This window comes from Capricornis sumatraensis, chromosome 16 (genome assembly GCF_032405125.1).
Source record: "Capricornis sumatraensis isolate serow.1 chromosome 16, serow.2, whole genome shotgun sequence".
NCBI lineage: Eukaryota > Metazoa > Chordata > Mammalia > Artiodactyla > Bovidae > Capricornis > Capricornis sumatraensis.
In genome coordinates, this window is record NC_091084.1 from 35,444,449 (window position 1) to 35,471,949 (window position 27,501).

General features: G+C 42.1%; 1 protein-coding gene and 1 pseudogene across 3 annotated transcripts in view; one reads left to right on the forward strand and one right to left on the reverse strand.

The window, feature by feature from the left end:
* JHY (junctional cadherin complex regulator) overlaps positions 1-27,501 on the forward strand; it is a 77,018-nt gene that overhangs the window by 15,560 nt on the left and 33,957 nt on the right. For 2 of the 3 annotated variants that reach the window (XM_068989304.1, XM_068989305.1), the window contains exons 2-3: positions 5,477-5,993; positions 26,173-26,286. In XM_068989304.1, coding sequence (XP_068845405.1) covers positions 5,477-5,993; positions 26,173-26,286 — 631 coding nt within the window. The remainder of the gene's footprint in view (positions 1-5,476; positions 5,994-26,172; positions 26,287-27,501) is intronic. The other variant, XM_068989306.1, reaches the window with a different exon arrangement.
* Positions 25,083-25,715, reverse strand: LOC138093003 (AN1-type zinc finger protein 6-like; annotated as a pseudogene).

Here is a 27,501-nt window from a genome sequence, read left to right on the forward strand (position 1 = left end):
AGAAATAACTGCTAAATGATTAATAGCAATGCTTTTATTCACCTCCTTGACAGGCAAAATGGCCAGTTATTGAATATTTTATTATGAGTGCAAAGGATGTTAATTGTACTAGAAACATGCTCTAATTTTAGTGATTTTTTGATTGAATACTAAACTGAACACGAAGCTCTTCGTCAAATGGAGATTTGATTTTATTTGGACTGAAGTTGTCACAGTCAGTGCTCAAATGTGGTCCATTAGAGACAGCAAATAGGATGGCATAGCCTAGGAGACCACCCTCCCCTTCCTCTCTGCATCCATCTCTAACCTGGGCATCCGAAGGGCAGACCTGGCATCTGTTGTCTGAATGGCAACAAAAGCATTGTGTACTCATTGTCTAACTTCCCTATCCAATGGGGAGAAAACAAGGTGTGTGTTTTGTGTGCACATGATTACCGATGAAGGAGCACTTCACACTCATTTTGTTCCAGTGTGTTGACCTGGACCACACAACACAATGGAGCATCTCAGCACACAAGCTCAGAACAATGGGCTTTTTTAGTATCATGTTCTATTTCAACCATTAGATTTGTTTCCGTGAAGTATTACAGCTTTTCACGCTCCTGAGTTTGCAAAACATAACCTCGCATTTGTCCCTACATATGGTTTCCATCAAAAGGAAGAGAAGGGGGCATGTTTTAAGATAGTCATTGTAGCTGTACACGGTACAGTGTAATTAAAGCTCTTAGAAGAGCCACATTTTCTGATTCTAATCTTGTAAATACACATTATTAGAGTGTCTCTTCAAACGATTGGTTCAAAAATATCTTTCACAGCCCGAGCAACTCAGTATGTCTGATTTGTTTCAAAGCCTTCTGAATTTTCCAGGTTTCACTCAAAACACCCGTCTTTCCCAGGGTGTGTGATGCTGCTTGGCAGTGTCTGATGGCAATTTGTTGAGGCTAGAAATTATATCTCCTTCTGAAAGTCTAAAATAATTGAATTCTCCCAGTTTTATCTTCCTCATCATCTCTCAGCAGTGCCTAAAATTTCTCATCGTGTGGAAACACAGACATTTCTTAATCCCATTTTCCTAAATCACAGTTCATGATGCCTAGTTCTTCAGAAAAAATTTTAATCTTTTTTTTTAAGAGAGTGTATTCATTCTTTCAGGCCACTAAGGTGCCACTTAGTGCATCACAAGACAGCACTGTGTCCTGGAAATAACTTAGGCCTTAGGGAGAAAAAAATTCCTTGAGATCCAATCAGCAGGAAGCACAAGACACGTCAGTGTCGTGTCACGTGACAGAACGCAACACACAGCAACAGACTCCAGTGACGGAGCCTGTTGGCACCCGCTCTCATAGCAGACCCTTCCTGGGGCCTTCCTTACTCTGTAACAAGAACATAGTTCTAGGGACTCCCCCAGTGGTCCAGTGATTAAGAATCTGCCTTGCAATGCAGGGATGCAGGTTTGATCCCTAGTCAAGGAACTAAGATCCCACATGCACGGGGCAACTAAGCCCTCAAGCCACAGCTAGAGAGAAGCCTGCGAGCCACAACGAAGATCCCGTGTGCCGCAACTATGACCCAACACAACCAAATAAATATTTTTTAAAAAGCAAACACAGATAATAAGAAAATTATATCTTAAAAAAGAACATAGTTCTCAGCATATATATGTATACAAATGTGCTTAATACTCTCAATGACTATGAAGTAGGTACTATTATCTTTTTTTAGGGAGGTACTATTTGCATCCTCATTTTATTGATGAAGAAACTGAAGCACAGAGAACTACAATAACTTGCCCACACTCCCACGCTAACTGGCAGCACAAGGAATTCAGTGCAGGCAATCTGATCCTCACTCTCCAAACCTCAGTTTCTTCATCTATTAAATGGGCATAATAGTGACACCTCCCCATAGGGTTGCTCTGAGGTTAAAAAAGCAGATTCATTATCAGCATTCCCTAGATCAGCACGGCATAATATGTTCTATCTTCCCAAAGCCAGCACTCTACAACCCAGCCTAGGAAAGCGGTGGGCCAGTGGGCCCCAATAAGATGCGTCACTTTAAAAGAATTTGTCTTTTAATTTATTTTTGAGTCTTCATTGCTGCGCGGGCTTCTCTCTGGTTGTGGATAGCAGGGACTACGCTCTAGCTGCGGTGCTTGTGCTTCTCTTTGCAGTGGCTTCTCTGGTCGTGGAGCACAAGCTCTAAGCTCACGTGCCTCAGTGGTTGCAGCCCATGGGCTCAGTAGTTGCTGCTCCCAGGCTCTAGAGCACAGGCTCAATAGTTGCGGTGCACAGGCTTAGTTGCTCCACAGCACGTGGGATCTTCCTGGGCTAGAGACTGAACCCTTATCTCCTGCTTTGGCAGACTGATTCTTTAGCAGTGAGCCACCAGGGAGGCCCAGATGTATCACTTTTAAGGTTGCCAAGCCCTGCTTTAAACAGCGCAAAGAAGAAGGCTACTTGTTCTAAAACTTTCCCCCCAAAACCGTATATAAGCCGTAGATAACCGTAGATAAGCCCTTTGAACACCACATCACTGTGCCTATCCAAATATATCTGTATTACTTTATTCTTTAATTGAGTGATTTTGCTAAATTAAATCCAAACTTTCAAGTTAATGGAGTTAAGCCATACCCTTCACGGAATTTACAAAGCCCTACAAAATTTCACCTCGGCTTAACCCTGAGCTTCACTCCTCAACCGTCCCCACTCCTAGCCTCCACTTTATCCTGCAAAATTTGTCCTTTGAAAGCCCCATGTTCTCTCGCTCCTCTGTCCCTTTCTACAAGTTGCTTCCTCAGCCTGGCTTAGACTCTCTGCCCTTCTCAGCCTTCGGTATCAGCTAAGCCATCAGTGCCTTCAGAAAGCTTCCCTTTTTCCCAAGCTGGGACTTGGTGTCCCTCCGTTCTCCTGCTCGCTGCATTCATGACTCCAGCTGTAAATCGCTCATTTCCTGGTCTGTATCCCCAACTGAGCTCACCACCATCTCCCCCTAACTTGTGTGGGGATGTGCAGTCGTGTCCGACTCTTTGTAAACCCACGGACTGTAGACCACCAGGCTCCTCTGTCCGTGGAATTTTCCAGGCAAGAATACTAGAGTGACTTGCCATTTCCTATCCCAGGGGATCTTCCTGACCCAGGGATCGAACATCTCCTGCGTTGACAGGCGTGTTCTTGACCACTAGCACCACCTCCCCCTAACTTAGTACGTGCTCAATAAACATCTATAGAATCACTGAACAAGCAAATGCATGAGGAAAGTTAAATTCTGTCAAATCAAGTGAATGAATGAATGAGGAGAGTTAAACTCACATTTTCCTTTGAATATATCATAGATATGGGAAAATGGCACATTTCTTCATTTAAAAAAATACTTTCTATCTTTATTTATTTGACTCTCTTCATCTTTTCTTCCATTGCTGAAACTTTTACTTGATGCAGCGCAAAATAAGCCCTAAAGTCATTCACTGGTTTGGTCCAAAGAAAACAGCTTTTCTGCCTGTTTAAATACTAATTTACTACTGTTGGGCTTTTTAAAAAAAAATATAAATATCTAATGGTCAGTTATTGATTCAAGCATCACATTTTACCTCTTCTGTCCATAGCACAGGGCAGAGGTGAGGGAAAGGAAGGCCAGCCCTCAGTCCCTGCTGCCCAGGACCTGACCTAGGTGAGGAGACACAGTTGCCATGGTGAACAGTGAACTAAGCACAAATACAGCACATGAATTTGGCTACATTGTCTCATCTGGCTTTTATGCAATCTTGAGAAATAAACAGAACAAATATAACTGATCCCTAACTTAAGGATGAGAGAAACCGGCTCAGAGATGACATGGTCTTCCAACCAAGGCACAGATAAGTAGTGATAGACCCAGGACTTGAGCCCAGGTCTGTCTACTCCCAAATCCAGATTATGCCCCGCTGGACCAACCCCTGCTCCTGGGACAGTAGGGGCCATCGCACAGAGAGACCTCCTCAAAGCCCCAGAGGCAGGTTGCCCTGTGGAGTTTCAGGAGTGACGAGTCACACGGTTTGATGTCAGTTTCCTGACAATCATGGACCATCCATCCAGGCGCTTTGCTGGAGGAGAATATCATTTTTCTTCCCTCAGCGGAAAAGGAAGAGCAGTCCATCCCAATAAGTTTTCCATCTTAACATGTGAACTACGGATTCACAGTGACAAGGGGAACTCCCCGGCAGTCCAGTGGGTTAGGACTCGGGACTTACACCATTGTGACCCAGGTTCAGTCCTGGATCGGGGAACTGACATCCCGTCCAGCAAGCCTTGCATCATGGTTAAAAAAAAGGACACTAAAAATTCAAAGTGACAATTTAGCAAGATATGGAAGTTGGGGCTTTCTGCTCTAGTTTCTGCTTTACATCAAATCAAAGAAATCTAGGTTCACATTAAGAGGACTAAATTAGCATTAGGGGCACCATTAGTTTGTTTACCCAGCATAAAATTATGTCCTCTGTAAACGGGAATATCAAATAGCATAAAAAGCCCAGATGATTTACATTTTCTTTTTGATTAGAGGATTGCATCTACTGTACTCAAGGAAAATCTCTCCCATTTAGCTTTTGAAGATCAAAGAGGCCATTAAATATGCCCATATTACCAGCATTTTTTTTTTTCCTTTTTTGATTAAGACTAGGAGGTGCTTTACAAATTGAGATCGTCATAGGGAAAAAGGGAGGACTTGATTTGGGGTCATATGTACTGATTATGGACCCATTCATATGGACCAGGCAGGACCCTATGCTTAACCTTTTATTCATATAGGGCTTTTCTACACCTTAAAACACATGCTGACCTGTCTACTGAGTTTTGTGTACACAGACCTGACCCAGAGAATATGAGCTGAGAGCTTTCAGAGGCATTGTCTGATCCCAAATGTGAGGGATCTTCCCGTAGCATATTTGAAAAGAAAGACAAAATGAAGTGATGAATAAAAATCACTGATACAGGAGGATGAACCTGTGTAGGTGTTCAGTTGGCATAAATCCTGCTTTTCTCCCACAAAAGATGCAGACTGAGTCGTTGTCCAGGCAACAGTCGAATTTCCCTTCCTTGATAAACAGCTAAATGTGTATATCACCAGCTAAGTGTGAAATCCATTTTATCCTCAGCAGCTTATTACTTATGCAACTTACAGTGTGTCTAAGTAATGGCATTCCCCGCACCAAGATGATTTCACTGGTTTAACATTACAGACATTGGTTTTCCAGCATTTAGAAATGAACCATCCCCCTTTTTTATTCCATATTTCCGTGAACTTAGATAATGACGACTTTCTGCCCTTACGTGTAGTGTGTAGGCCTAGTCTGAGCCTGAGATGTGTCTTTCCCATGTTATATAGTAAAAAAGGAAAATTGTAAGAGAAAGATGGAGATTGATGTCGAGTAAGATGGTCAGCTGAAGAGAATGAGTAATCTGTTTGGATGAAGGCCTTGACATTTCTTTTCTGCTCTGGGCAGCCAACAACCCACAGAAGACAAATACTCACACCTCCGATACGATCCAAACTGGAAGAGTAAGAAAGAGGAGGGGAAGTTGTTGCCTGTGGAAGCGTTGCCAGAGTCCGTGGACAGCTCTACAGAAAATCTGACTCTGGACCCACTCTACCCTTCCAAGGAGCCTTCGATGGACCTCTCAGGGAGCAAAGGTGAACAGACGCGCCCACGGAGCACAGCCTCCTTACTCGGGAGTGAATTCGTAAGCCCGAACTACGAGCTCAGCACCCACCGCTCTGAGCCGTTTTCCGTGCTGAGTGACAGTGATCCTGAGGAGAAGTCCAGCAACCTCTCTCAGTACTTGAAGAGTTCAAGTTCACGCAGAGGGCCATTCCTGCCAGGATCACGCGGCCCTCGGCGAAGGAAGTCCAAACAGTATTTTGTGGAAAAGAACAAGCTGACTTTGGGATTACCCACTCCAAGAATGGACTCTTATCTTCAACTTCACAATAAAAAAAGGGGGGAAGGTCGCCTAGAACAGGTATGTAGTAACTTCTTAAAAATCTCTTCCAGGCACTAGACTGGAATTTGCCTCTGTTTGCAATAGCTGGGTATCACTTCCTTTGGGGTGGTGATGTCATTGTAAGCACCCGGCTGAGTAAAACAAACACCCTGTACCTTGCCCCTCTTTGAGAATTGGGGGGATTATTCCACAAATTCTTAAAAGCAAAATAGAAGTCATTAATGGCTTACAGTGCTGTAATTCAATTATTAGACCCAAAATGTTTCCATCCAAGGAACCATAGGTTTTTTTGTTGTTGTTTTTTTTAACTATAAACTCCATTAGATAAATTACAGAGCTGAGGGTTTGATCCTCTGTATTGGCTGCCTTTTTTCCCACAAAAGCACTGGACTTCAATCCTATTAAATCCCTCTAGTACATTGGAGGTGACATGACACACTCATATCAGTAACAGCAACTGACAGAAGTGCTTCTCAGCTCAGATTCTGTGTGTGTGTGTGTGTGTGTGTGTGTGTGTATGTATGTGTGGAGAAGGAAATGGCAACCCACTCCAGTATTCTTGCCTAGAGAATCCTGTGGACAGAGGAGCCTGGTGGGTTGCTGTCCATAGGGTCGCATAGAGTCAGACACAACTGAAGCAACTTCGCATGCGTGCATTGGAGAAGGAAATGGCATCCCACTCCAGTGTTCTTGCCTGGAGAATCCCAGGGATGGAGGAGCCTGGTGGTCTGCCGTCTATGAGGTCACACAGAGTCAGCCACAACTGAAGCGACTTCAGTTCAGTCGCTCAGTTGTGTCGACTCTTTGCGATCCTATGAACCACAGCACTCCAGGCCTCCCTGTCCATCACCAACTCCTGCAGTCCACCCAAACCGATGACCATTGAGTCGGTGATGCCATCCAGCCATCTCATCCTCTGTCGCCCCCTTCTCCTCCTGCCATCAATCATTCCCAGCATCAGGGTCTTTTCAAATGGGTCAGCTCTTCGCATGAGGTGGCCAAAGTATTGGAGTTTCAGCTTCAGCATCAGTCCTTCCAGTGAACACCCAGGACCGAAGCGACTTAGCAGCAGCATATGTGTGTGTGTGTGTATATGTGTATAGTGAAGTCGCTCAGTCGTGTCTGACTCTTTGCAACCCCATGGCTCCTCCATCCATGGAATTTTGCAGGCAAGAGTACTGGAGTGGTCTGCCATTGCCTTCTCCAGAGGATCTTCCCAACCCAGGGATAGAACCTGGGTCTCCTGCATTGCAGGCAGACGCTTTACTGTCTGAGCCACCAGGGAAGCTTTTATATATATGTGTATATATATATAGGGTGGTAGCGCAAGGACGGCAGGGTACAACATGGGTATTTTTTTATTATTATTATCCAGGTGATTCTATTATCTTTCCAGCTCCCATTGATAATCACTGTACTGTCTTTTAACCTGTGCAAATGATGCGATATGATTATAAACTTTAGTCTCTCTGTCTATAAAATTGGAATAATAGTATGTCCCCTCCCTTTCTCGTCTGATCATTTTGAGGGTTTATTCTACCCCAGATGATGGATTCAAGACCTGCTGGAGCCAGTAAACTTAGCTCTATTTCATGGACACACATAAAGCTCACATCAACCCACCTCCTAGGGGACATGTTTGTGGACATGGAAAATAGAATGGCTGGATCAGTGCATCCACCACCCTTATTGGAGAAACAGATTGAAATTCATCACCCAACAATGTGGGATCATTTTCAAACATGAAGGAGAGGTTGTTATATTAACTAGGGATGCCCTTGGGGCTTTCTAGGTGGTGCTAGTGGTAAAGAATCTGCCTGCAAATGCAGGAGACTCAGGTTCGATCCCTGGGTGAGGGAATTCCCATGGAATAGTAAATGACAACCCACTCCAGTATTCTTGCCTGGAAAATTCCATAGACAGAGGAGCCTGGAGGTCCATGGGGCCAAGGGGAGTCAGACATGACTCAGCCACTAAGCGTGTGCACACACACATATGCACACACACAGGGATGCTTTTAGACCTATTCGAATTCAAACTGGTATTATTTAGAGTACTTTGACCTGTTCTAACCTGTGAGTATTTTCTGAAGGAACAAGAGAAAGTGAACATTTGTGATTTTTTTCTTAACTCAGGAAACTCTCTGGTCTTAAAAGATTATGTCATATCCTTGCCTTCGTAACTGAAAATAAAACAAAGGCGTGGATATGTATTTTTAGTTGATTATCAAAACAAATACTTAGCTGACCTCAAACAGAATTTTCAACATTTTTTACTCAGTTCCAGTTGTGAATGTACTTTTCCATGAAACTTATGTGACATTTAAAATTTTGCTTGGTCACTCATTTTAAAATACAAATAAATTCTGTGAAAGCTGTTTATGGTCAATAATTTCTCCTAGACTAAGGCAATATTTTTCCTTTATTTTTAAATGTATTCTCGAAAGAGAAGAGGCAAATAGTGAAGCAAAAAATAATTAGTTATATCTCCAATAATAAAACTGAAAAAAGGTTTATTATAAGCTCCTTAATTGACTTAATTGCTAATTTTTCTTAATAGTTATAGTTTAATTTACAAACAATATCAGCGTGTGTTGATTGTCACTGATTCCATAGCATAATTTTGTTTCAGTATGCCCAGGAGGAAACTTTAAAGCAGTTCAGGTTTGTCCAGTCTTTAAGCTCTTGAATTATTCTGTGAAATGGCCATGGATCTTTTCCTCCACTTTCTCCAGATTCAAATGTCTAAAGGCTGATTGCTAATTGTATTCAAAATTGTTTCTTCATCATTTTCGAACATACATTTCCTTCATTTTACTCCAATTCCTTAAAAAAAAAAAAGATGCAAACTAGTTTGACCTAATAGTGATATACAATAATAGGTGTAACTTTTTTTTGAGTTATAGTCAGTAGCATAGAATGATGTGTTCACAAGTCATTATTTCTGTATGAAGTATGTGCAGGTCTTTCTGCCAGTACAGATTATATATTCCCTGATGGGCAGGAACTATGCTTTGTACTTTTTAAGATTTTTTTTTCTTTTTTTGGATGTAGATCATTTTTTAAGTCTTCACTGAATTTGTTATAGTACCATTTTTGTTTTATGCTTTGGTTTTTTGCCCACAAAGCATGTGGTTCTTAGCTCACCAACCAGGGATCAAACCTGCACCTGCAGCATTGGAAGGTAAAGTCTTCACCCCTGGACCAACAGGGAAGTCCCTGTACTTATCTTTAAATCTTCTAGCCTAACATACTATCAGGGCTCAGTACATATATGGGAAACAAAATATGTCCATCTTCTGTCACCTCCAAACTTTATTCTCTTTACTGTGATTTGAAGTTTATGTGTGAGAAATGGTATTTCTAGAACAGTGGTTTGAAATCCTGGCTGGATTCAATTTGGGGGGCGGGGCGGTGAAGAGACTGTGATCCTCACTACCCAGACCAGTTTACATCTCTGGATGAGATCCTGAGCATCAATATTTTTAAAAAAGACCCTCAGTGGTTCTAACATGAAGCCAGGTTTGAGCAGCATTGTTCCACACTAGAGCAGTGGTTCTCATCCTTGGCTTCATATTGCAATCACCTGGAAAATGACAGTGTCTTGGTTCCTGAGCCTGCAGCAACTGAAATTCTAATTTCGCTTTTCTAATTTCACAGTTCTAGTTCTAAATTCTAATGCTTCACTTTGGAAGCACTGTGGAGCTTCCAACGCTTGCCAGGTGACCCTAGTATCTCAGCAAGACTGAGAGTTGATGATCTAGAGCAGGGATTCACAAATGTTAGGTGTATCACAATCATCCAGTTGTCGTGGTTCAGTTGCTCAACTGTGTCCAGCTCTTTGTGACCCCAGGGACTGCAGCATGCCAGGCTTCCCTGTCCTTCACTATTTCCCAGAGTTTGTTCAAACTCATGTCCACTGAGTTGGTGATGCCACCCAAACATCTCGTCCTCTGTCGTCCCCTTGTCCTCTTCTTGTCCTTCCTTTCCTCCTCTAGAATCCTCTAGAGAGCTTGTTAAAGCAGCTTGCGGGACCTAACCCAGGGATTTCTGACCCATTAGGGGTAGGGTGGGGCCCAAGGGTTTGGATTTTTCTACATAGTTGCCAAGTCCACCATTCTGCTACCAAGCCCACACTTTAAGAACCACTGATCTTCTTTCCTTCAAACCTCAAGGTATTTATGAACCCCCGTAGGGCATGTTTAAATATAGATTTTGAGCCAGTAGGTCTAGAGTGAGATTCAAGAGTCTGCATTCCCATCAAACTCCCAGGTGATGCCAAGGGTGCTGGTCCCTGGATGACACAGAAAGAACATAAAGGGTTTTCCAGAAATCTACAGTAACAATTGTGTAAGCCCCTACTCATTGGCCCTTGATGTTTGCAGTGGCGGAGGATGTGAGGTAAGAAGTTGGGGTGGCAGGTTTGGAGGCTGTTTTAGATTAAGCAGCATCTGTTTGGAAGGTTTTCTTTTTTGGAAATCTGTTTTTCCCTATTCATTTCTTTGAAAGAGATGATAAACATCTTACAACTAGAGATATTGAAAGGATAAATAAACTCTGTTGTTTAGTGAATGAATAAATGTCAATTACCACTACACAGTCAAGAAAACCCATCATTTTGTTGCAAATCTCTATGCCCAGTGAATCAGACAGGATCTTAAGCAGTGCATTGTTATTTGGGAAGATTTGAAATTAAGTCTAAGAAGTTCACAACACAACATCCCAGTGAAAATGTCAACCCATTAAAAAAAAAAAGTTGAAAAGGTAATATTAAGTTCACATAAGAAACAGGCAAGAATAATAATAACACAAGCTCTGGAAATTAAGAGTCATGAAAGATACGGCAAAAGCCATCACAATATTGTAAAGTAATTATACAATTAAAATAAACAAATTTTTTTAAAAAGAGTCATGAAAGAATGTAGCCCCACTAGATAACAGAGTATACTTAAACCCTCAATAATTAAACAATAAAGTTTTGTTTAATGCATTTACAGACACATAGAACAGAAAGTCTAGAATTAGGACCAAATTAGTGTGACAATATATGATCTGACATAATTATTTGATAAAGGCAAGACCTCAAATCTGTGACGAAATGATGAGTTCTCCAAGAAGACAACTGGATAGACATTTGGGAAAAAATTAAGTTGTACACATACCCCATATCATATAACAAGATAAATCCCAAGTGGGTCAAATATTTAATTTTTAGAAATTAAACCACTGTACACATATGGCTGATTTATACTGTAGTACAGCAGAAACTAACACAGCATTGTAAAGGAAGTATACTCTAAAAAAAATTAAACCATAAAATACTAGAGGGAAAACAAGAAAATTCTCATATAACTTTGAAATTATTCAAAATCCAGAATCTGCAAAACATAGATTAATTTGACTACACTTCCCCCTTGAGCAACATGGGTTTGATCGCACAGGTCCACTTACTTGTGGTTTTTTAAAAATAAATAAATACTACAGTACTACACAATGTTTAGTTGGTTGAATTCAGAGCTACAGAACTGAAGATACGGAGGGCTGACTGTAAAGTTATACATGGATTGTCAACTGTATGGAGGGTCAGTGCCCCTAACCCTCACTTTGTACAAGGGTAAACTATATATAAATATCAAAAGCTTCTGCAAGAAAGAAAAGCATAAGAAAATCAAGATACAAAGAACTAGAAAAATATGTCTAATTCATATGACAAAGTAATAGCTCTAATATGTAAAAAGCTCCTAGAAGTCAATAAGAAAGAGACCAATAGACAGTATCTTTTGTGAATATAAAAATTCACAAAATATAGGAATATATAGTTCACAGAAAAATTAATACATGTGGCTATTAAACATATGAAAACATATCCAACTTTGGTCATTTAGGAGAAATGCAAATTAATACTATATTGGGATTCCATTTTTCATCTATAATTAAACCAATAAAATTCCCAACTTTTTATTAACCTCTGGGCAAAAAAAAAGTACAATCAAGCTGGTGAGAGAATAAATTGAACTAACTAGTATGGAGGACAAGTCGCTAATATCCGCTTAAAATACAAATACTACACACACTCCTGAGAAAGCAAAGCATAATGGCCAAGAATATAGGCTTTCAAGCCAGGTTGGGTAACACTGCCACCTGCTAGCTGTCTGACCTTGGGCAGGCTGTGCAGCCTCTCTATGCCTTAGTTTTCCTCATCTTTACAGTGGAGATGATAATAGTACCTTCTTTCCTCAAAGGATTATTAAGAAGATTAAGTTAATTAATATATGGAGAGTGCTTAACTTGATGCCTGGCTTATAGTGAATGCTATATAAGTGTTAGTAATTATTATTTTTTAAATTTGACCCAACATCTTCCTCTCCCAGGACAGTATCCTTGTTATATGTGTGAAGTTTTGAAATAACCTTGTTCAAAATCATTCACTTCATCCTTATTTCTAATAGCAAAAGATTAGAAGGTACCCAGATGTCTATTATTTGGGAAATCTGTAATAAATTATGGTACGTCCATATACCAGAGCATCCTATAGCTTTAAAAAAAAAAAAAAGTTCCCCATGAACCATTATGGACAACCTCTCAGGATTTATTGTTACTAAGACAGAAGTTAAAGTTGTAGAAAAGTGTATATAGTGCAAAAAAAGTGGGAGGAATAAAACTATACATATTTTCTTGATATGCTTTTAAAATAGTGAGAAAGAATACATAGGTGGTTAATTGTAGAGGATGGGGCAGAAAAAGAGTGGGAGAACAATTCTTCACTTCATGCCTTTACATATGTCTTACTTTTGAACCATGCTTACGTGTTTGCAATATCTAGTGTTTTGTGGGAACCCTGGTAACTTTATACTCCCTGATTGCTCAGGGTCACCTAAATTGCACTTCTGCTTGAAAATAATGGCTCCGAGTAGAACCACTGATTTTTTAAAGTTGATTTCTCCATGATCTTTTCACCATTTTTCATAGATCTGTTTATCTTACTTTAAAATGCACTGGAAAAATCACCTTTAGAATGCATTATGAGATTTCAGACACATGATGTGCAAGGCAAGGAATTGATATAAAAACCAACACACACTAGAGGGCACCTAAGTATCACAGTCAGCCAATACTTAGCTAGTGAATATTCAGTGCTTGCTTTTATTCAAGACTTGTTTAGTAGCCAGAGGTATTCGTCTGAAACTCACTAGAATTAAGTCAATTTATGATCTACCATTAAAGGAAATTGTCTCTTGAAAACTGAGCTACCTTTCTATCTTGATTCTAAAGTGTGACTTTGAAGACTGATGAAGGTGAAATTTATTATGGGCTCAGAAAACAGCAGGAAGTGCTTTATACATGTTATTCTGTCTTTCCCTTGTAATTTCTTCAAGAAATTACAGATACTTTGGAGCGCGCATATAGAAAGGTTATTCCATTACCTATGGCCTTCAAAACAATATAAGGTCCTTACATAGAGTCCACTACCCGTTCTGAGCATCAGCACATCTTTGAGGCTATTGCTGAGGCAGCAGGTCACTCATCGAAACGTATCTTTATTGAGCACCAGCTGTATGCTAAGTAAGTGCTAGTGATATCACAGGAAATAAGAGATGTAGAGGCCAGTCTTCAGGAAACTTACATCCAATCACCTGATGAGAAACATCTAACAAAATAATTTTGGATAGGGATCAATACCTCAAAGGATATTGAGTCAACTTTCTTTAATAAAGGTATAACTGGGATGTTTAACGAGGTGCTTAGGGAAGCTTTCACTTTCTGAGAAGATATGATTTGAGACGTGAATGGGTAAGAAAGAGAAGACTTTGTAAGCCCTGGGCAAAGAGCTTTGGTTGGTCCCAGCCTTGGAAGGGGCTACACAATATAGTGGGAGAAGAGATGAAACCAAAGCAGAACACTGGTTTGGGAGTCAGACTATCACAGGTTAGATGCTGGCTCTTCAGTGTACTAGGTCGTATCATTAACTAGATATTTGAGCAAGTGACTCTTTAAACCTTAGCTTCTTCATCTGTTATAGGGGGTTCATTTCTGCCTTGGAGGGCTATTGGAAGAATTTATACAAAGTTCCTGACACGTGGCAGACACTCAGTGTAGGGAAGCTGTTATTAAACGGGTCGTTCCTTAAGTCATGAGAAAGGAATCCACCCTGAAAACAGGTCCCCCCAAACGGCTGTGTTTTTTCAGGCTACAGTGTCTGAAAATGAAAAGCATATGACTTCAGGTAGAGTAAGAACAAAATGTTACCAAAAGAATAACATCTGTAGACCCTAGCTTCCCAAGTGGCGCTAGTGGTAAAAGAACCCACCTGCCAATGCAGAGACCAGTGAAGGTTCTATCCCTGGGTCGGGAAGATCTCCTGGAGAAGGAAAAGGCAATCTACTCCAGTACTCTTGCCTGGAGAATCAGGTCAGAGGAGCCTGGCAAGCAACAGTCCACAGAATCACAGAGAGTCAGACACGACTGAATGGATTTAGCACACACACTAGACTCTAGCAGCTCATTCTATGATGTGACTCCCAAAAGACTGTCCACTGACCAAGTTGTCTCCTGAAGGTCCCCTCATCAATCAAACACTGCCCCGGGGATTACAGGACCCTATAGTCTTGTACTCATTGGCAATATTTCTTTAAGAAGTTGCAGTTGGCCTCAGTTAATGTTTCAAACATTTATACTTGGTGACAAGGAACTTAGTGAATATTTGACGCTTTGGTCTCAAAGTGCAATTTCGTATCACAGCTTTTGCAAATCTAACTTCTCCACTGCAGTCACAAGTGTTCTTCTTGGATACAAATCTGATCATGTCAACCAGCTGCTTAATGAGGGTCCCTGTTAATTTCAAGAGAAGAATCGAACCCTCAGAGTGGTACTCGAGGCCCCCTGTGACCTGGCCCCTTCTGCCAGTTTAGCCTCGTCCTTTGTCACTCCTGCATGCTATGCACCAGCCATACTCTGGGAACTCACAGCTCCCTGAACCCAGCATTTCCCCTGGCCCTCTGTCCGGGCTGATGAATTACCCTTCCCTGTCCTGTTTCCTTGGGAAAATTTCACCCTCCATTTTGAGATTCAGCCCAAAGCCCTCTGCCTTTAAGACACTCTGAGTTCCTCACTCATCCTTGAACACCCACCATAAAACCCATGACACCACGCTGCACTATTTAATGTTTGTGTCTGTATGTCTTTACGTGACTCTGAGCTCCTGAAGGCAAGGAATGGCTCATCTCTGAATTCCTAGGGCATGGCATACAGTAAGCATTTTCGACATCTTTTATGAAGGAATGTAATTTTTAACTACTTGAGGGGAGGTGGTTCAAGTTTTTATCACTCTCAAGTGAAAAAAATTTTCAGAACTGAGGAGTTCATGCTCCTGAGTTAAATAATAGAATTTGGCATTGAAAGACCAGATTTGAGCCCCATTATTATTAGAGCCAGTTATTACCTTTGGTAAATTAAGTCTTGAATGTTTACCTTCTTCTGCAGATCCAGTTATTTAGATGGCCAAAAAATATGTTATATGTGAATGCTCTGCATAATCATATAGCCTTGTATAAACGTTACATTTATTACTGAATGTTTGATCTGAATTTAGTCTCTTATTGGATATGATTAATATCTAAGTGATATAATGCTCTCCTTTTCTGTGGTTTTAAATATCATGGTTTAAGAAACCTTTGGTTGTCTATAAAATTAAACTTCTTTTATTTAAATTATGATCATCTTTTTCTAATTATATTTGGTCAGAATCACAGAATGCTTTTTTATAGAATTCTTCCAGTTTGGTGGTGTTTTTGAGTCCCACGTCTCACAGTGACAAAAAAATATTCTTCTATAGAGTAGGTACTTTGTGTATGTTCATTGATAGATTTTTTTTTAATTTTGCCCTATGCAACCACAACAAGAGCACTTACTTATAACAGCATAATTTAAATTGAACTTTATGGTTTTTCAATACAAGACATTTCTTAAGGCATCTTTCTTGTATGCGCTAGTCAGCACTTATTTGTCTGATCTATAGAGCGACACTTCATTAATTCAGCATTACTGAGGAGGGACCCATGAAGAGACAACTTTCCTCATAACTGAAGCATGCCCTTTCAAAAACCAGAACTTTAACAGAATAAATCATGTCTAAGGATAACTTTGAAAAAACATGCCTGGACTATTTGCAGGAATAGAGATGCAGACACAGAAAACAGGCATGTGCACACAGAAGGGGCAGGAGAGGGGCGGGAAGAGCTGAGAAAGCAGCGCTGACATATATACACTACCATGTGTAACACGGCCAGCGCGTGGGGAGCTTGCTGCATAGCACAGGGGGCTCATCAAAGTACTCTGATGACGCAGAGGAGGGGAACGGGGTGGGGGGTTCAAGAGAGAGGAGGTATGTGCACACATATAGCTGACTCGCTTTGCTGTACAACAGAAATTGAAACAATAGTGTGAAGCAGTTGTCCTCCAATTAAAAAAACATAATGATAGTGTGCCTGGAGAATGTGATAATTCTGTGCTCTCTTACCCAGGCCACAGTGCCCCGTTCTGCAGTAAAGTCAAGAGCCATGGTGATGGGCACAATCCTTTGCCTCTTTACCAGATGCCACATTTCTGTGGTCATTTTTGTCACTGTCAGAGTACATGCTCTTTAGGAGCTTCTGGCCAAGCAGGAAGCAGACATGTAAACAGGACCAAGTGATAACTGCTGTCCTAGAGACACATGCGGCCCCAAAAGAAGCCAGAAAAAAAAATGCCCAGGTCTGTCTGGGGAAGTCAGAGGGGGCTTCATGGAAGAGGCAGTCATTGAACTGAGTCTTTAGGGAGAAGTAGAAGGTAACACGGAGAAGGCAATGGCACCCCACTCCAGTGCTCTTGCCTGGAAAGTCCCATGGACGGAGGAGCCTGGGAGGCTGCAATCCATGGGGTCGCTAAGAGTCAGACACGACTGAGTGGCTTCACTTTCACTTTTCACTTTCATGCATTGGAGAAGGAAATGGCAACTCACTCCAGTGTTCTTGCCTGGAGAATCCCAGGGACGGGGGAGCCTAGTGGGCTGCCGTCTATGGGGTTGCACAGAGTCGGACATGACTGATGCTACTTAGCAGCAGCAGAAGGTAACAGGTGGAGGCAGGCAGCAAAGAGACCTCAGGCAAAGGGAGCACATGGGGTGCTAAGAGGGTGCGAGAGGACACTGCTAAGTGGAGACCTGCGAGTCTAGGAGGAACCACTATGGTCCTGGTCAGGAACTGGCAGCCAGTCAATCAAGTCAAGTGGTTAAAGCAGTATGACAAACGACGTTAAATATCTTACTTTCACTCTAAGTATATAAATATACATTAACTCACAAAATTTTTTTTTTTCCACTAAGGGGACTGGCCTTCCTGTCAGTGCATATTCTATGGACTGGAGTTTTGCGACATCTTTCTCACATCAGTTTGAAAGATCTATGGTTTCCGCTTCCAATTTCTTGAAAGCAAAGTATTAATAAAAACTTAGCAAGTGCTGGGAAACAATCTAAGAACATAAACTTTCTAGATTTTTGTGACTGTGTCCCCTAGTCTCTAGTTGTGATATTGCCATTTGTTTGACTGGGTCATTCTAAATTATTCAACTCAGTTTTTGTGAAAACAACTCTCTGTTCACACTCAGATTTCTCCAAATTATCTGATCTTTAAATAAAATTCATAATTTGAACAATATATACAATAGGAATAAACAAGTAAAAGATTCTTGGTAAACATGTAACTCAACTAGTAGAAACAGACATATCAAGGCATAATATGAGTGTTTGCCTATGGGCTTAAGTTAGACTATCTTAAGAAAGGACTGGAGAGTGTTACTTAGTCAAATGAGTTAGTGAAGGAGGAGGCCTAGATTGTATTGTGGATGACTGGACTGTGAGGATGGAGGTCCATATTTAGGCTAGAGAAATGGGCATGGGCCTTTCACATGGGCCCTTACGTGTCATTTTAAAGGAAGAACTCTCAGAATATGGTCCCTGACCAGCAGCATCAGGACCATTAGAACTGCAAACTGGGAACTCATTAGAAATGCAAACTCTTGGGCCCCAGCCCAGATCTCCCAAACTGGAAACACCGGGGTGAGGCCTTTACATCAGTGTCTTTGTTTTGGTTTAGGGGCTGTTTTGGCTGCGCTGTGAGGTCCATGGGATCTTAGTTCCCTGATCAGGGATCGAACCTGTACCCTGGCTGTGAAGGTACTGGGTTGTAACCACTGGACCACCAGGGAATTCCCTACATCTGTGTTTGTTTGTTTTTTAAAAAAAGGTTTATTTATTTGGCTGCATCAGGTCTTTGTTGTGGCAGGCTGGCTTAGATGCTCTGTATCATGTGGGGTCGTAGTTCCCTGACAAGGAATCAAACCCAAGTCCTCTGCTTTGCAAGGAAGATTCCTAACCACTGCACCACTAGGGAAGTCCCTACATCTGTGTTTTAACAAGCCCTCCAAGTGATTCTGACATGTGCTCAAGTTTTAGAACTACTGTGCTGAAGAGTTAGGCCTCTCCTTTATGCGACATGGAATCACTGAAGCGTTTTAGTCACGGAGCAGTTTGAATCCTCTGACCGTCCAGAGGTCACACTTACATATCCTTAGCTGCGTTATAGGGAGTTCAGGTTGCTCATCAACCCTCGCTTACGTTTCATGCCACATTCCTAAAAATCTCTTTCACCTTCTTGAAAATGGTTGTTGGCTTCATTCATTTGCATACAGTTATTAAGAGCTTCATATGTGCCAGGCTTTGTCCCAAGTGCTTGGAATATATCAGTGAACAAAACTGACAAAAATAAGGGCCAACTTCCTATTAGGAGGAGGCAGACAATAGACAAAATAGATCATCAGCGTATTAGCAGGTGATGTAAGTGGTGAGGAGAGGAAGGAAGCAGAGCAGGGGCAGGGAACGCTGGGGGTGGGGTTACCACTGCAGACAGGTCACGAAGGTAGGAGAGAAGAGCTTTCTTGGGAGAGGAAACAGCAAATGCAAAGGGCTGAAGAGAGGAAGGGCTGATGGGTCTGGAGCCAAGCCAGCAAGGGAAAGAACAGACATGGGATCCTAGCTTCTACCTTGTATCGCTGACAGTCCGCCACCTGGCTTTAATTGAAAACCACAAATCTAGGCAGAGAAACAATAGATTAGATGTGTTCTGATGTCAATGGAGCAACCAGTGAGCAATGTAGATCAATCTTCTCACTTAGTAATGTTTACTGAGCACGTATGTGCCAGGCACATCCAGAGTCACCACCCAGCTCATGGGAGTAGTGCCCCTGCAGCCCTACAGCCCGGCACAGAGTCCCTCCTTTTCCTGCCCTAGTGGGACTTAACATCTAGAGGCGAGACAAACATAACGACCAGGGTGAAACTCATCACACACAGAAAAGGACAGAACACTAAGGCGGTGAGCTCAGGTACATCTGTTATAACCTCCTAGGGGTATCAGGGAAGGCTTCCTGGAGGAAGTTATATTTTGGCCAAGAGTAGACCAGTGAATGGGACTGATTAGAGTAGGTAAGGTGAAAAGTCACCATGCAAAGAATGGCGTGTGCATGGACCCAGAGCATGTGGCCCAACAACAGACCTGAAAACATACAGTCTAACGAGAGCAGGAGGAAGAGGCAGAAAACAAAGAGGAAGTAAAGAGCCTCTGATGAGGGTGAAAGAGGAGAATGAAAACGCTAGCTTAAAACTCAACATTCAAAAAATGAAGATCATGGTTCCATCACTTCATGGCAAATAGAAGGGAGAAAAGTGGAAGCACTGACAAATTTTATTTTCTTGGGCTCCAAAATCACTGCAGATGGTGACTGCAGCCATGAAATTAAAAGATGATTGCTCCTTGGAAAGAAAGCTATGACAAACATAGACAGCATGTTAATAAGCAGGGATATCACTTTGCTGACAAAAGTCTATATAGTTAAAGCTATGGTTTTTCCAGTAGTCATGTATGGATGTGAGAGTTGGACCATAAAGAAGGCTGAGCACTGAAGAATTGATGCTTTTGAACTGTGGTGCTGGAGAAGACTCCTGAGTGTCCCTTGGACAGCAAGGAGATCAAACCAGTCAATCCTAAAGGAAATCAATCCTTAATATTCATTGGAAGGACTGATCCTGAAACTGAAGCTCCAATACTCTGGCCACCTGATGCAAAGACCTGACTCATTGGAAAAGACCCTGATGCTGGGAAACATTGAGGGCAGGAGGAGAAGAGGACGACCAAGGATGAGATGGTTGGATGGCATCACCGACTTGATAGACATGAGTTTGAGCAACCTCTGGGAGATAGTGAAGGACAGGGAAGCCTGGTGTGCTGCAGTCCATTGGGTCACAGAGTCGGACACGACTTAGTGACTAAACAACAGTGAGAGCAGGGAGGAGAGGCTGAGTGTAGAGGATGTGGGACCTTGTAAACCTTTTAAAGGTTAAGGGCAAAGGAAGTGCACTGAAGGGTCTTTAAGTAGGTGACTGGCATAACTCATATAGGGTTGTAAAAAGCTCAAGAGTCTTATACAGAAATTGAATGTGAAAATATGTTCAGAGATCTCAGTGTCATCGGTTTCTGAGTAGATGCATGCTAAAAACATTATGAAGTGATCTATAGCAGCAGTCCCCAACCTTTTTGGCATGAGGGATTGGTTTCGTGGAAGACAATTTTTCCAGAGACTGAGGGTGGTAGATGATTTCAGGATGATGCAAGCATTACATTTATTGTGCACTTTATGTCTATTAATGTTACATCAGCTCCACCACAGATCCTGGAGGCTGGGGACTCCCTGTTCTATAGGATAGAGAAAGTGGCCAGCGGCAGAGCCAAAACATTTCAGGTGTTTTGTCTCTAAATAGCTGAATAATTATTACAAATGCCCAGATAATTCAAACTTGAAACAACTGTACTAAATACCCTTGTCGGAGCCCAACAGCCTGACGTCCCTGCCTCTTCTGCCAGCCACAGAAGAAGATATGTAATACAGGCAGCAGCAGTGCTGACCTTAGCAGGTCCAAATCGACACAGAGCAATATGGATTAGAAACAGGACAAGTTAACACTGCACATCACTCATCAGCCAAGTTTACAAAGAGATGCACACTGAGTCCACTGATTATGCTCCTAAGTGAGGATTCAATAACAGATGTGCTGGAATGATGATAAGCAAACAGCAACTTTGGAAAAATAGGACCCTCTGGCCGATTTTAATCTGGATATATGCTTGTCACATATCATAAATACCATCAAGGAATGAGAATAACAGGGAACCTAATAAATTCACACGAGACTCTCCCACAACAACTAAACAGGAGGTTATTAATAGAATATAACGGAAAGGGGGGGAAAAGGACCCAAACCTTCAGCGACTGCAGGACCTCACAGTGATACTGTATTTAAACATGTTTCAATGTGTATGTCTGTGGGTACACGCGGATCCACATAGGGCTCTTGGTAAAGCATCAACTTGTTTTGTGGTGCCGATTCCCTAAGAACCTGATGAGTTTCTTTGAGACAGAAGTAGCCAGCCCAATCTAGCTCAGCTGTACTCAATCTGAGTTGCTCTCCTACATACAAACCCTCACTTCAAAGCCAGGAACATAATGTACAATTTTTTAATGGCTCTAGACCCAGGCACTCAGGCGCTCTGCTCTGCGCCTTACCTCAGTGTAAACACCTAATCAAGATTGCCCGAGCTTCAACAATAGCAGCCAAATGCAATTCGAGAACCACAGGCCTTTGAAGTCCTCCCAGCAAAGGCCGGTTTTCTAGTCCGGGATAATGACATGGCATGATTGCTGTCTTTGTTGTATCTTTTCAGTAGAGAAGCAATTATAGGTCCCAATTTAACAGAATAGACATTACACAGCTTATGATGCTCAAAATGCAATTTCATTTGATCATTTTCTCAATTTGATTGGTATTAATAGAATGGCTCACCAAGGGGAAAAAAAAAGAAATAGCTAGCAGAGGTTGTGTCCCATTCCACTTTCAAAGAGATAATGTAGAAGTATGCTTTATCCACCCGGAGACTCACTGGGGGGCTTCACACACCGAGTTCTACCAAAACAGCCTGTGGATGGAAATACTGTACATCTTACTTTATCTGGGGAAGGCAGTGTAGGGCAATGCCTTTATATTTTTTCATCTATAAACTTTTTATCAGAGCTCCATTAAGGGACCCCATGGTTGTTTATCAAATAATATCACCAGTGAAAAACCAAATTAATGAAGTCCCCTTTACAAAAGCTAGGGCATCCAATCCCCTCGTGGCAGATCTAGGAATAAACCCAGCTTCTCCCAGGCTCCAGCTTGTCCAAGACATTGCGTGTTTGAGATTGAAAACAGGATTATTTCCTCGCCTGCTTAGGCAGCCTATTTAGATTTTTTTTTTTTTCTTTTTCCCTGTCCTGACTGTCATTTCTCCTCCAGGACAGAGGTGATCTCTCTTTCAAATGAGTTATGTTTCTGTTTCACATCACGGCAGTAAGGGATTGAAGCCTTTCAGAAAACAATGACGAAAGTTGCAAAATCTTAATACTTTTATTGTCATCCTGGGTTTCTGCAAACAGTGAAGGGCTGAGAGATGCAAACACGAGAAGGCGGCTCCTGACCTTGAGCTCTATTATAGTATTATAACTCCAAACTTCCCATCTCAGCGCAAGTTCAACTGTTGCATGGTATCATGAAGTTTTCCACTTGCACAGTAGGTAATTACTCAAAACCTATTGATTACTTCCATTTGTAATTAAAAAAAAAAACTCCATGATCCAACAGTACATTGTGTTCCTGTATTAGCAGTGAGAATTCAAACATGAAAAAAGTTTTACTTTCATTTTTTTCCCTTTTTACAGATCAACCTTTTAAACATTGAAACTTTCACACTATTTGAGTTGGGCAGTGGTGATCAGGAGGCATTCAGATAGACGGCTGCACCCCAAACAAACAAACAAAAAACAAATTGTTTTTCTTGTGCCAGAGAAGCTACCTTGAATAAGGAGTGAGGTTATCATCACTGTCAAATGCTTTGTTGTTCAGTCGCTCAGTCATGTCTGACTCTGCGATCCCATGGACTGCAGCACACCAGGCTCTCCTGTCCTTCACCATCTCCCAGTGTTTGCTCAAACTCATGTCCATTGAGTCAATGATGCCTGCTTACTAGTTAGTATTTAACAAGTATTTTTGCCTTTCTGCACTGAATACTAGTCTGCATGCGTAAGTATGAAGTAAAAATCAGCCACACGGGGAGAATTTAAATGCAACTCTGCAGATCCTAAACTCCAATGCACTTTCTGAAAGACAGATTGACTTATTCTGTGTTGTTTCAAAGGGCAGAGGGATAGAAATTACAAACATATCACTGCTCTTATAAGGAACAGCCTAGTAGAATTTGGGCTTCCCTGGTGGCTCAGACAGTAAAGAATCTGCCTGCAATTGGGGAGACCTGGGTTCGACCCCTGGATTGAGACAATCCCCTGGAGAAGGAAATGGCTTCCCACTCCAGTATTCTTACCTAGGGAATTCCATGGACAGGGGAGCCTGCCGGCCTACAGTCCATGGGGTGGCAAAGGGCCAGACAGGACTGAGCGACTAACACTCCTTCATAACAGTTAGGTTTCTCAAAGATGGAAAAGAATCTTCATCATTAACGAAACAGAGATTCAGAGATCTAACACTTTATTACTCCAGCGGGTGGCTGGAAGGACCGGATCTCCCACAGCAAGGGACTATTCACAAGCCACCTTGCTCTGCCTTCCTCTATCCATCTATACGAATACTGACAAGCAGATTCTCCTGCCTGGAGAAGGGGCATGTGATTAGGCAGTGAGGGGAGGAAGGTCGACCAGGGATGCATGGAAACACCAGAGGGTGTGCTGGACTATCTTCAGAATCTCTGCCACCTTTAAGACTGCGGAACTTTAAGTCTGTTCTCTGAAATGCTACCCGGTGGCTAGAATTCCATATAGCACAAAGACAACCTAATCTCTCGACTTAAAACAGGTAGGTAGGGGCTTTCCCTGGTGGCTCAGTGGTAAGGAATCTGCCTGCAATTCAAGAGCCACAGGAGACCTGGGTTCAATCCCTAGGTCGGGAAGATCCCCTGGAAGAGGGCATGGCAACCCACTCCAGTGTGTGTGTGTGTGTGTTTTTCTTTTTATGGTTTTCCTTTTTATTTAATCAAAGACAGTGGATAAATACAAATATAGCTCAATTACTTCAGATCATTCTTCATATTGTATACACACAGGCCGATGAACATAATCTTAAAAGAAACCTGCAGTCAGCAATGAAATGCGTACAGCTTTTCTTTCCCTCGCTCAAAAAAATTTAAAAACACACAAACTTAGAATTGCATCCTTGGTGGCTCAGATGGTAAAGCATCTGCCTGCAATGCAGGAGACCTGAGTTAAATCCCTGGGTTGGGAAGATCCCCTGGAGAAGGAAATGGCAACCCACTCCAGTATTCCTGCCTGGAAAATTCCATGGATGGGGGAGCCTGGTAGGCTACAGTCCATGGGATCTCAAAGAGTCAGACACAACTGAGAAACTTCACTAAAATTGTATCAACACACGCTCTCCTGTGACAAATGATCCAGACATAAATAGTAGGTGCAAAGAAACTATATGCTAACATATGTATAACCTTTGTCAGTGAAAATCAGAAGCAGCCATAATGATTAATATATATTCAGTTACTGATAACTAGCTGTGCCCTAAAGGGCATTATCAAGACAGAAATTGTGCTGCAGAGAAAAGCTATACACAATGAGAAAATAAACTGCAAGATTAAAGCATGCATGTTTAATACTGGGAAAAATCACAGCCCTCCAAAATTTCTCCACGTTTCTTATAAAAGCCCTCTGCACTCAACTAAAATTAAAATGATCTCAAAAGGATAATACTTGCAGAGTTTACTTAAGTCTTTTCAGCCACAGAAACTGCATTGGAAATAAACGTTCAGAGTAATTTTCAAAACAAAAACAGAAATCTATTCTTTGATGACATTCATGATTAAAGGTCTATGCAAGATACATTGCTTTATGTTCCCAAGGACTAGGGGTAAAAAACCTCATCAGTTTTTAGTTTGCAGATAACCAAAGGATTTTGTATTCCAGCAGTTCAAATCTTCTGGATCTTTTCACCAACAACTACTGGATTTTCTTTTCTGATTTTCTCAGCAGCCATCAGTCTTGTAAGTTTAAGAGCAGTTGTTTACATCTGAGTAACGGTGTACACCGCAGTAAACATTTCCATGCTGGCATTCAAACCCAGTAAGTCCCACTTTCTTCCTGCACATGAAACAGAGATTCTCTTTCTGTTTTGGCTTTTCAAGAGACTTGGTTTTGCTCTTCAGACGGCTGCTATGCCGTTTCTGATACTGAAGTTTGCAGGTCTTCTCTTTCCAGTATTGCTTTGTCCATAGATGTACTGTCCACTTGGGGAAGACACTACAGATTCTGATAAAAGTGACTGATGTGATACAGGGCTCGGTTACATAGACAAAGATGTAGAGTCTAGCACTGACTGAGCTTCTGGGACACTGCCATCTGTGCTCTGGGCTGGTAAAGACTCAGACAGACTAGTGACAGAAGGTACAGGGGGGCTTATTCTACCTTCACTATTCTGAACTACTGTTTGAAAATGTTCTTTATTGCACACTGAACACATGCCATTCATACCAGGGTTTCCATAAAACCTGCAGCCAGCAGAACAAAGCGCAGGCACTTGGCTGTGATTAGTTTCTTAAGCCATGTTCCCCTGTTGTGCACCTGGTGAGGGCTTGGTCTGCCTGACACGCTGCCCACTGCCACCAATAGCCACTGATGAATGGAGACAGGTGAGGCCACCGAACCCTGCTCGCTCCAGGCCCACTGCCACTGGCCCTCCCCACTCCAGTGCTCTTGCCTGGAGAATTCCATGGACAGAGGAGCCTAGTGGGCTCCAGTCCATAGGGTGGCAGAAGAGTAGGACATGACTTGGCGGCTAAACAACAACAAAATTTGACTTCAAAACACCAATTCTCACATCATCCCTGCAAGAGAAACCATTGTTTATTCCCACTTTCCTTGGGAATAATCCGGGTACCCAAGGTACCTGAGCTGAATGGTTGAAATGAACCATAGGTACAACGTAACTCTGCAGGACCTCTTTCTAGAGTACAGACTAAAATGAATCCAGTTAACATGCTGTCTATGTTTTACCCCCGCAGATCTCCTACCCCGGCAGAGTAACTGACAAGACGTCTATTCAGAATGCCAGAGAGACTGGAAATGTCGCTATAGACCCTGAAGACAAATGGCATCAAAGAGCCCAACAGCTAAAGGTCACTGGCTAGATTGAATTTTAAGTGTGTTTCAAGAGTTACTGCTGGATCTAAGTGATGGTCTGTGGCTGACATCTTATCACTTAAGGGTTTATTCTTATGCCTGAGAATAGTTACCCACTTTCTGATGGGTAAGAAGACTTCTGCCCAGATGGGCCATTACTTGCTCAGCCAGCCAGCCCTCCCCACTTTCCCGAAGTTCTCTTTCCTAGAGGAAAATCATTACATCACTCTGCAGATATTCAGAGGAATGGCCTGGAAACAATACAGGCAGGTCCAAAACACTGTCCAATCCCATACTGTTCCCAAGTCTGTTTCCTGGGGACTTCCCTGGCAGTCTAGTGATTAAGATTCCATGCTTCCATTGCAGGGGCCTGGGTTTGATCCCTGATCAGGAAATAAGGTCCCACATGCCACACAGCATGGCAAGATTAAAAAAAAAAAAAAAGTCTATTTCCTTTTGGAGTTATCAGTCACATAGTATCCCTATGTGATGGTGGGGGGCACAGTCCTTAAAAATGGATGGGAAACCCCAGAGCCTCAATAAACCCTCACTGGCATAACATGAAAGCCTATTACCTAGTAATTTAGCATGATGACATCCCTTTGGGGGCCATGGGTTTACTACTTTGAAATCATAATGTTGTTTCAGGGAAGATTTTCACGAAACTGTCCTCACTGACTGTTTTTCTAGAAGAATCCAGAAAAGGTCTAGCAGCTGATTTCTTCTTGAACCAGTATATATCGTTATGTGTAGTAGTGATTCTTGACTTCCCTGGTAGCTCAGACAGTAAAGAAGCCACCTACAATGCAGGAGAGCCCAGTTCGACCCCTGGGTTGGGAAGATCCCCTAGAGAAGGGAATGGCAACCCACTCTAGTATTCTTGCCTGGGAAACCTGATGGACAGACGAGCCTGGCAGGTTACAGTCCACAGGGTTGCAAAGAGTCAGACACGACTAAGCAACAAACACTTTCAGAAGGAGAAGCCCTTTGAAATCACCCAACCTACAGAGCCTGTTGACATCATTAGTTAGAACTATGTTCAATGGAAAAGCAGTAATAAGAATAAAGCTCATTCCAGGGACTTCCTTGGTGATACAGTGGTTAAGACTCTGTGCTTTCAATGCAGGGGACATGGGTTTAATCCCTGGTCAGGGAACTATGATCCCACGTGTTAGGTAATGCAGGGGTGGCGGGGCAGGGGGTGGGGGGTG